The sequence below is a fragment of the Myotis davidii genome, unplaced genomic scaffold, assembly GCF_000327345.1.
Source record: "Myotis davidii unplaced genomic scaffold, ASM32734v1 scaffold157, whole genome shotgun sequence".
In the NCBI taxonomy this organism is placed as follows: Eukaryota; Metazoa; Chordata; class Mammalia; order Chiroptera; family Vespertilionidae; genus Myotis; species Myotis davidii.
In genome coordinates, this window is record NW_006288722.1 from 318,174 (window position 1) to 328,035 (window position 9,862).

At 55.7% G+C, this 9,862-nt stretch overlaps 2 protein-coding genes and 1 long non-coding RNA gene across 3 annotated transcripts in view; all 3 read left to right on the plus strand.

The window, feature by feature from the left end:
- RABGGTA (Rab geranylgeranyltransferase alpha subunit) overlaps positions 1–7,427 on the plus strand; it is a 12,264-nt gene extending 4,837 nt beyond the window's left edge. The window contains exons 4-18 of the mRNA XM_006760882.2: positions 2,331–2,402; positions 2,786–2,910; positions 3,090–3,277; positions 3,518–3,721; positions 4,038–4,121; positions 4,211–4,293; positions 4,384–4,485; positions 4,589–4,694; positions 4,774–4,825; positions 4,991–5,079; positions 5,442–5,530; positions 5,625–5,741; positions 6,351–6,464; positions 6,733–6,820; positions 7,212–7,427. Of these exons, the coding sequence (XP_006760945.2) occupies positions 2,331–2,402; positions 2,786–2,910; positions 3,090–3,277; positions 3,518–3,721; positions 4,038–4,121; positions 4,211–4,293; positions 4,384–4,485; positions 4,589–4,694; positions 4,774–4,825; positions 4,991–5,079; positions 5,442–5,530; positions 5,625–5,741; positions 6,351–6,464; positions 6,733–6,820; positions 7,212–7,360 (1,662 nt within the window). The 3' untranslated portion in view covers positions 7,361–7,427. The remainder of the gene's footprint in view (positions 1–2,330; positions 2,403–2,785; positions 2,911–3,089; positions 3,278–3,517; positions 3,722–4,037; positions 4,122–4,210; positions 4,294–4,383; positions 4,486–4,588; positions 4,695–4,773; positions 4,826–4,990; positions 5,080–5,441; positions 5,531–5,624; positions 5,742–6,350; positions 6,465–6,732; positions 6,821–7,211) is intronic.
- Positions 1,581–2,360, plus strand: LOC107182664. The gene is made up of 3 exons (XR_001513390.1): positions 1,581–1,799; positions 2,104–2,166; positions 2,331–2,360. It is a non-coding gene; the product is annotated as an uncharacterized LOC107182664 (long non-coding RNA).
- Positions 7,428–7,476: 49 nt separating the features above from the next.
- The window catches only part of TGM1 (transglutaminase 1), a 17,403-nt gene continuing 15,017 nt past the window's right edge, over positions 7,477–9,862 (plus strand). Inside the window, exon 1 of the mRNA XM_006760834.2 lies at positions 7,477–7,506. The gene's annotated coding sequence lies outside the window, so the exon portion shown is untranslated. The remainder of the gene's footprint in view (positions 7,507–9,862) is intronic.

The following is a 9,862-nucleotide window of genomic DNA, read 5'->3' on the forward strand; positions in this document are numbered from 1 at the left end:
TAGTATATATGCATGTGCATGTGTATTTGTGTGTGTGTGTACAGAAACTGCCCGAATCCCAAGTGTACACTTGATAAATTTTCACAAAGTGAATTCAGCCACATAACTGAAGTACTGGGACCTTGAGTTCAGGCTAGCTAAAGAATACTCATATTCTTTAAATTTCTTAAACAAAATATATGAAACATATCTTATTTAACCTATTTTTTAAAAATATGTTTTTATTGATTTTAGAGAGTAGAGATAGAAACATCGATGAGAGAGAAACATCGATTGGCTGCCTCCTACATGCCCCCCTACAGGGGATCAAGCCCACAACCTGGGCATGTGACCTGAGCGGGAATTGAACGGGTGACTTCCTAATTCATGGGTCAACACTTAATGACTGAGCCATACCAGCCAGGCTATAAGCACTATCTTTAACAACACATATGAAGGTCTTCTAAATCAGGCTGGGGTATTTTGGAGAACTTCCTGGGGGTGACATTTGAGGTGAATCTATAAGATGAACAGGAGTTACCTAGGAAAGGAAGGAGGGTCAAGAAGAGGGAATAGGTTAATATGTTTGAGAAACTGCAAGTAGTGCAATCGGCGGTGATGAAGACTTTTTAACAGGGGCAGGTAGGACATGAGGCCAGAGGGGCAGGGCCCAAGTGCCAAAAGGCCTATTGTGCTAACCCTGAGAGATCCAAACTTTGTCCTGAAAATTTGTCAGGAGCCATGGAAGTCTTTTAGGCAGAAATGTGACATGATCAAATCTGCATTTTAGAACGACTGATCCAGAAACACAGAGGAAGAACTGATCATAGAGGGGACAAGGTGGAGATGGGGGAACATTGAAAAGACATTCAACAATCCAGGGAAGAAATGAGCTTGAATTCTCAGTGCAGTGGGAATAGAGATGGTATTTAAGAGATACTGTATTAAGGAAAAGTGGTGGAGGGAATAGTGCCATTCACACTATAATAGGGAAACATAAAAACCAAAATTCAGCCTGGATGGAGGAGAGGCAATGATACCTTTTGACATTTGGGGTTCGAGGTGTCTCTGGGACGCCCATGTAATATCTAGTAAGCTTTTGAATCTGTAAAGCTTGCAAGACATCTGGGTTGGAGATATAAGTTGGAATAACATCAGCTTACAGGTAGCAATTGAAGCCATGCGTGTGGGTGAAGTCACCCAGGAAAAGTGGGATCAGAAGACCTGGTGGGCCCCGGACAGAGCTCTGGGGAGCTCCAACTCCTAGCAGTGAAGGCTGGACTTGTGAACGTTCTCCTGGTAACGGTATGTAAACTGAAAAGGGGGTGAGGAAAGGGCCTGAAGATCACCAACTTTTAGGGGAGAAGGGAGGGGCAAAGGTGCCGGAGGAGAAACCAGAAGAGAGTGTCAAGTGGAAGGAAGTCAGTAGCGTCAAATGCTGCAGAGGTCATGGAAGATAAGGACAGGAAGCTCCATCCATTAGATCTGGCAACTAGGAGGTGTGGGCATGTTTCTCTGCCGGAGAGAAACCTCTTCGACTGAATTGCTGTTGGAATAGCCGACAGGAACAACAGTGCCCGCTGCTCTCATGCGCAGGCCACAGCCGCGCATGCGCACTCGTACTCACCGGAGGGCTAAGACTTGGCCGTGTGGGACCCCGCGCACGCGCCTTCTGAGCCCACCTACTCAGCTCGGGCCTCCGCGGGCCTGCAGAGGGCGCTGCGCCTCGGAGAGCCGGGGCGGGGTGCCGCTCTAGCCAGCGTCCGGGCTCGGTGGCGGGTGCCGCTGCTCCAAGTCCCCCAAGCGGCCTCCCGGCGCAGGTGGGTCCGCCCGCGGGGGGCGGGAGCGCCTGGGAGCTGTGGGGAGGGCGGGCGGCCGAGCCTCCCGGCGCGGAGTGGCTCCGATCGCCTCCATGCCTGGGTTCGGATCTAGCCCCGGGGGGAAGGGCTGTAGGCAGGGCCGCACCCGTGCAGGTCCCAGTCCGGTGGGCAACTCCTCCTGGACGTGCAATGGCCGTCCAGAACCCCTTACTTTACACCCCGGGGGGTCTCTGCCCAGGCCCGCGTGCGGCTTCCGGGAGACAACCGAGGGCGGGGCTCCCATGATTGACACTTCTTCCCCCAGGTTTCACAGGCGGCCACTGGACCCCTCCAGTCTTGAACCCTGAGCCCCTGAGCCGACACCATGGTGAGAACCCTGAGCCCAGCCGCTCACCTCAGCACGCCCATGCCTTTGCCCCTAGTGGCCTTGCCTCTCCGTTTCCCTGTGTCAACCTGGGGCTTGCAGTGGGTTTTCGCTGGCTCTGCCCCTGCAAGCCAGCCTGCTCCCTTACGACCCGCCCATCCCTGTAGCACGGGCGCCTGAAGGTGAGGGAACAGAAGCTGAAGCTCTACCGGTCGGCCACCCAGACCGTCTTCCAGAAGGTGGGGCCCGCAGAAGTAACCCTCTCTCCACGTGGCCACTCCTAGTATATAGATCAGAGGCCAAGAGCTGGGCCTCAGAATCAGACTGTCTGGACCTATATCTGGGCTCTGTCACTTAATACTGTGTGACCTTGGGCAAATTACCGAATCTCTTTGGGCCTCAGGTTTGTGCATCTGTAAAATGGGGCGCATGATTGTGATAAGCCTAATAATTGCAATAAGGCTTTTGTGGAAATTAAATGAGAATACATGTAAACCCATGGAGTGCTTTACATACTACCTGTTGTATGGCATGGGATTTATGGAACGTAGTTCTGTTTATGTTACTTAGCCCTGTGGTGGGTGAATGATACCATCTCTGACCCTGCTACCTATCTTCTCAGCGCCAGGCTGGCGAGCTGGATGAGTCAGTGCTGGAACTGACAAGCCAGATTCTGGGAGCCAACCCTGACTTCGCTACCCTCTGGAACTGTCGACGCGAGGTGTTCCAGCGGCTGGAGGCCCAAAAGTGTGTAGGGGTTCAGGGCCCCAGGAAGATGACACTAGCCCTACCCCTGCCCTGCCTGGGCCCAGCGGTAGAGTAGGAAGGGCATAACCAGAGGGCCGTGGAGGATGGGTGCAGAAAGTCAGGGGTGAGCTGAAGTTGGGTGTTGGAGGGCCCTGATCCCTATTCCTCTCTGGGCGCAGGTCCCCTGAGGAGTTGGCTGCTCTGGTGAAGGCAGAACTGGGCTTCCTGGAGAGCTGCCTGAGGGTGAACCCCAAGTCCTATGGTACCTGGCACCATCGCTGCTGGCTGCTGAGCCGCCTGCCAGAGCCCAACTGGGCGCGGGAGCTGGAGTTGTGTGCCCGCTTCCTCGAGGTTGATGAACGGAACTGTACGTGCCTGCAGATTCTGTCCCCACAGCCCTCACCTGCCCCACATCCTGGTACTGGGGCCACAGTAAGGCCCAGAGTGGGGAGGGATGACCAGGATGGGCCCACTAAGCTGATGGCAAAGGAATGATGGAGCCAAACAGCATGGGATGCATAGAGGTCTTTCTTGGGAGCTTCAGAGGCACGAGCCAGGGAGCTCCTCTTGCCCTGATTCTGAGCTGTGCTGTCACCCCTTCCCCCAGTTCATTGCTGGGACTACCGGCGTTTTGTGGCTGCACAGGCAGCTGTGCCCCCTGCAGAGGAGCTGGCCTTCACTGACAGCCTCATTGTTCGAAACTTCTCCAACTACTCTTCCTGGCATTACCGCTCCTGCCTCTTGCCCCAGCTTCATCCCCAGCCAGACTCTGGACCACAGGGGCGCCTCCCTGAGGATGTGTTGCTCAAAGGTAAGCAGGGTCAGGGATGCTGGGGAGGAACTGCAGCGCTGCCCTTCCAGCCTAGTCCTGTTCCTGAACCTGCTCTTGGGCTTGTTGAGCATCTACTTTGTGCTTGGCTCTGGGGGTGCATAACATTCAGCCCCTGACAGAAGGGAGCTTGAGTGTCCAGTGGGGAAAATAAACCTGATGTGTACAGCCACTGTATAAAGCCAGCATCTAGTGCAACTGAGGACTGGGGGTACCCCAAGGAGAGGGTGGGATGCTGGGACAGCCAGGATCCCACCAGGCTTCTAACCACAGCCCTGTGCCTCCTTGGCTTCTGCAGAGCTGGAGCTGGTGCAGAATGCCTTCTTCACCGACCCCAATGATCAGAGCGCCTGGTTCTATCACCGCTGGCTCCTGGGACGAGGTGAGCGGTGGGGGAGGAGGCTGGGCGTTTAGGGCTTGGAAGGAATGGAAGAGGCTTACAGGAGACCCGAAGCTATCTCTCCACCCCAGCTGACCCCCAGGATGCTCTGCGCTGCCTGCACGTGAGCCGGGATGAGGCCTGCCTGACGGTCTCCTTCTCCCGGCCCCTCTTGGTGAGTCCTACAGCTTTTGCCAGAGAACATTGTGGATTGTGAGCTTCGTGCTGTTGGGCTGACAGGGTCTTTCTTTGTCCCCTGTACCAGGTGGACTCTGGGATGGAGACCTTGCTGCTCTTAGTTGATGAATCACCCCTGGCTGTGGAGTGGAGGACTCCAGATGGCAGGAACCGGCCCAGCCCTGTCTGGGTATCCCAGGATTGGTGGGGCATAGTGGGGGCTGAGGCAGGGCTGGGGTGGGACAGTCAGAAAAGTGGTACGGCTGGGGGTTTCCTTGACCCAGTGCTCCCAGCTCTGTGACCTGCCCGCTGCCTCCCTCAACGACCAGCTGCCCCAACATACATTTCGTGTCATTTGGACAGCAGGCGATGTCCAGAAGGAGTGTGTGCTCTTAAAAGGTGACGCAACCTGCAGCAGCCCCCTGCCCCCTCTTCCTCTCATGGGTGTTCCCCTCCTACCACCTACTGTTTCTTTCAGGCCACCATGAGGGCTGGTGCCGGGACTCGGCCACCGATGAGCAGCTCTTCAGGTGATGACAGGGAAGCACGCCTACAAGAAAGGGCTCTGGGCATCAGGCAACTGGGATGGGAGGCAGGGTGCTCGGGCAGATGGTCTCAGCCTGGAGAGGGGATGGCCCAGACCCCAGTGCTATGGCCATCATCCCTTCCCCACCTCCACCCCCGCCCACCGTCAGGTGTGAGCTGTCAATAGAGAAGTCCACGGTGCTACAGTCTGAGCTTAAATCCTGTAAGGAGTTACAGGAGCTGGAGCCCGAGAATAAATGTAAGGCCCTGTTTCCTGAGATCCTGCTCCTCTCAGGGAGCTCCTTTTTGTGTCTGTTGGGGGGACAGGGAGCGGGGAGGGTCTCAGTAGTTTGGGAGCAGCCCTGACTGGTTTGGCTCAGTAAATAGAGCACTGGCCTGCGGGCTGAAGGGTCCCAGGTTCGATTCCAGTCAAGGGCATGTACCTTGATTGCGGGCGCGTCCCTAGTGGGGAGTGTGCAGGAAGCAGCTGATCGATGTTTCTAACTTTCTATCCCTCTCCCTTCCTCTCAGTAAAAAATCAATAAAATATATTTTAAAAAAAATAGTATGGGAGCAAAGGCGGGTCCAGGAGACATGCTCCTTTTCCCACCCTCTCCTCAGGGTGCCTGCTCACCATCATCCTGCTGATGCGGGCGCTGGACCCCCTCCTGTATGAGAAGGAGACACTGCAGTACTTCCAGACCCTCAAGGCAAGCCGGGCCTGCGGGAACAGACACGGGGGAGGTCCCGTGGGCAGGAGGGAGGCAGCTGACACAAATTCCTTGCCGGCCCCGTCTCCGCCAGGCTGTGGACCCAATGCGGGCAGCATACCTGGACGACCTGCGCAGCAAGTTCTTGCTGGAGAACAGCGTGCTCAAGATGGAGTATGCAGAGGTGCGCGTGCTGCACCTGAGCCACAAGGTATGGACTGTCGTGTGCCCGCTCTGGGCCCTCATCCCGCTGGCCCACCCTTCCTCATGGCCTCGCCAGCGTTCCATTCATTCCGGGGCTTCAGCTGAGGCCCTGTCTGTCCGGCCTTCAGTCTCAGATGTCTTTCTGGACATTTCTTTCTCTGCTCATTGGAGCATGCCAGCACCTAAAGCCTGAACAGTTCCCAGAGATTCCTAACTAACGGTCCAGACTGGTTTTCCTCCATTTGAAGTCCTTCCCAACCAATCTTCCCAACACATCAGTTTTATCCCGTCACTGCAGTCCACCTCTGCTCCCACCAAACCCACCCCCACCCCCTGGACTCGCAGGCCCACTCCTGCCAGTGTCTGTGTCTTCCCCAGCGCCCTCCTCTGTCCCCTGTACCTGCCCCGACTCTATTCACTCCACTGGCCACGTCGCCCACAGCACTCACATCTGTCCCACGTCCTTGACTTGTAGCATGTACTGTGGTGGGTTGTAAGGTAAGCTTCCCACCTGCCCCATCCTCTCCTCAGGGCCTGTGTGGGGCACAGAGGGCAAGTGCCTCATAAATGATGGCTGAGGCCCCTCCCCGTTGGGTATATCATTCCGTCTCCTCAGGACCTGACGGTGCTCTGCCATCTGGAACAACTGCTGTTGATCACTCATCTTGACCTGTCGCACAATCGTCTCCGAGCCTTGCCCCCTGCCCTGGCTGCCCTGCGTTGTCTTGAGGTAAAGCATTCACTCCTCCGTCACTGTCCTAGTGGTCCTGTTTCCCTTCCTTCCTCTACTTCAGAAGACTGCCCGCCCTACAAAGACTGCCCAGTCCTCCCAGCCCCTGCAGATGACCCCTGCCTTCCCCCTTCTGTCACCTAGCCTGACCCTAGGAGCTCTTCCATGCACTGTGAGCTGTTCACCCTGGGCTCCCCAGTTGCTTGTATCAGTCTCAGGCCGATAGCTGCCTGCCTGCCTTGTCTTCCGTACCCTCCCTGCTCCTCAGGTGCTGCAAGCCAGCGATAATGCCATAGAGTCCCTGGACGGTGTCACTAACCTGCCCCGGCTGCAGGAGCTCTTACTGTGCACCAACCGTATCCTTCCTTCCAGGTGCCATTTATTTATTTATAGTATGATTTTTAACAAAGCATTTTTTTATCCTCACTGCACTTTCACTCGGCAGTCTTGGTTCACTGCTGACACATGGATGCCGCTAGCCAGGGCTAGCCTTCTCGTTGGCCACAGTCTCCACCATTCCTTCTACTGCCACACCCAGCCCTCCTCTGTGCTTCTTGCCTGGTCCCTGTGGGCAGGTGTTTGCAGCCCCTGCCCAGAGCCTTGCTCCCTCCAGGGAAGTGTGTGAGATGCCCACCAACCAGGATGGCAGGCAGCAGTCCCCGCTCTGAGGGAAAACAGTGATGGGTTCACAGGAGCAGACCAGATCTGGGGGAACTTGCCAACCTTTCCTTGACTCTCCTGCCCAAGGTCTCCAGCAGCCTGCAGCACTTCAGCCTGTTGCCTCCTGCCCCAAGCTGGTGCTCCTCAACCTGCAGGGCAACCCACTGTGCCAAACAGCGGGCACCTTGGAGCACCTGGCCGAGCTGCTACCTTCAGTCAGCAGCATCCTCACCTAAGAGACCCTGCCCCCGTCCTCGCCCTCTAACTTATTAGGACTGAATAAAGAATGGAGAGGCGTCTCAGGCTGCTGAGCTGCTGCCGCCGCCACCGCGGCCACCACCATTACTGCCACCTTTCTGGAAAAGAAAGGGAGAGAGTTAGGGTGTGTTGACTCACCCCGTTTATTTTATGCTCGGTCCTGCTATTTCCTGTCATGGAGAATCAGAGCCTCCGTGTTTAGGCAAAATCAGGGTGAGGGCTGGACTTGAATTTACGTTCTGGTTGGGGCTGGAGCTGGGGCTGGAGCTGGGGCTGGGTTCCAGGCTGGGACCAGGTTTAGGATCAGGTTCTGATTGGTGTTAGGCTACAAACCAGCTCTAAGTCTCCAAATGGAAGGACTCATAAAAGTCCCTTCCATGACCTGCCCCTCCCAGACGCGCTCTGCCCAGGGGCTCTGGCTCTCATTCACCACAGCTGAGAAGGCTGTTTCCCAGAGGAGTGGGTCAGAGCGGCCTTGCTCCACCCTCTTAGAACAACAGTACCCGTCTCCATTCTTTGGTTGAAGAGCCACTGAAAATACTTGATCCCATTTGATCTTCATAAGCTCTCAGAATGAGATGATTAGGCCCATTGGACTGGCGAGGAAACTGCTGTTAAGAAGTGCCCATGATTGCTGAGCTCAAGTGCTAGAGCAGCGATTCTCAATCTGTGGGTCGCGACCCCTTTGGGGGTCGAACGACCCTTTCACAGGGGTCGCCTATATACATCCTGCATATTAGATATTTACATTACGATTCATAACAGTAGCAAAATTACAGTTACGTAGTAGCAACGAAAATAATTTTATGGTTGGGGGTCACCACAACATGAAGACTGTATTAAAGGGTCATGGTATTAGGAAGGTTGAGAACCACTGTGCTACAGCCAAAGCTGCCTGTACACCTTGCTCTGGGATTCCAGACTCTTGCTTCTGTATGGATGTGGATATGGTACTGAGCCCAGTGTCTGCTCCCATGGTGACCCCCAATACACAGGCCCATGCACACATGTACCTTTGTGCATTTACACTCTCACACACACACCTTGTCCTGACTGAAATCCCTGAGACACTTGAGCTTCCTGGAGGGAGGAAAAGGAGTGGCTTGGGTTAGGGCACTGAGTCAACCTGGCTGGGTGGGGAAAGAGAAAAATTGATTGAAACAAGAGGGAGAGAGTGTGACACGACAATTTCCTGATTCCCTGGAAATCTGTCTGGGCCCACATTTGCTCACATCCTGCCCTCAGGGTCCTGCCCCTTTCCTTACCTATAGTGATGAACAAATAGCCCCTGGACAAAGTCCTTTGACTGACCTGCCTCACATCTGCCTGGGATTTTGATTCCCCTGGTGGTTTGTCTGAAAGTGTTGGAGGTGGGACAGACTCCCTGCAGGGCTGGGGCTTGCCGGTGGATTGAATAAGGTCAGCTCCAGTGTGGAGAGCTCCCTGCCTCTGTCCCCAATCCCTGAGGCACCTCCCTGCCTGATGCATCATCAAACTGTCTCTCCTCGATTGACTTCCTTGTGTCTTCTTGCCAACCCTGTTTTCACTGTCTTCTGTTCAGTGGCCGGTGGGCAGAGCTAGGAAACAGGTGGGATGGAGGGAAGAGGCCCCAAGAAAGGAGCCCAACCTGCAGAACCTCCAAGAAAGCCTCCCTAAAGACACCTGGCCGCCTCTACTGGGTGTCTCCCCTGTGCCAGGGTGGAGTTGGGATGGACACGGGGCAGGTTCCTAGAGCTGGTTGGTCAGGATTCCCAGGAAGAATTCAGGGTTGGAGAACCCAGGACTCCAGCTGACCAGACACTCCTCTCAGTGAGAGAGGGAGGTATTCTGCCGCCTGAGGAGGGGGCCTCAGTTCTCACCCAAACCTCAGAGTTAGGCCTCCGCTTCTCCCAAACCCCCAGGCTGAGGGGAGAAAACTACTCTGACCACCCTCCAATCCCAACCTTGGAGAGAGAGACACAGGAAGCTGGTAGCTGCCCACTCATGCCAGGGGCCGTGGAGGAAGAGGGTGGGGGTCAGAGGATCTGGTGGAGCCTGCAGGTCATGGATTGGCTGGTGGAGCCAGTCTGAGGGCCGGGTTGCTGATGTCACCTTGGGATTCAGGGACCTCCCTGGGCAGGATGCATACCAGGACCAGGCCAGTTTCATAGGGGCTATGAGACCACCGGCAGGCAGCCTGAGCTGGACAACAGGGGGTCAGCTGGACAGGGGTGTGGGTGAAAGGGCTGGCTCCCTGCCCCATTGCCCTCGGAGGGGCTCCTTAAGCTCGCAGTCTGGCAGGAGTCAGCCTGGAGTGAGGGTCCCCCCAAAGCCTTCCACTTTCCCCCAGCTTCAGCCCTGACAGACCCCGACCCCAGCCCTCCCTGGCCCCACCCTGAGCCTGCACCACCCCGTTTCCCCCGAGGTTTTGACGGGGCTTTACTTCTCACCCTTACCTCCGGAGGGGCTGGGCCTCGATGGAGCAACCAAGCTTCCCCTTA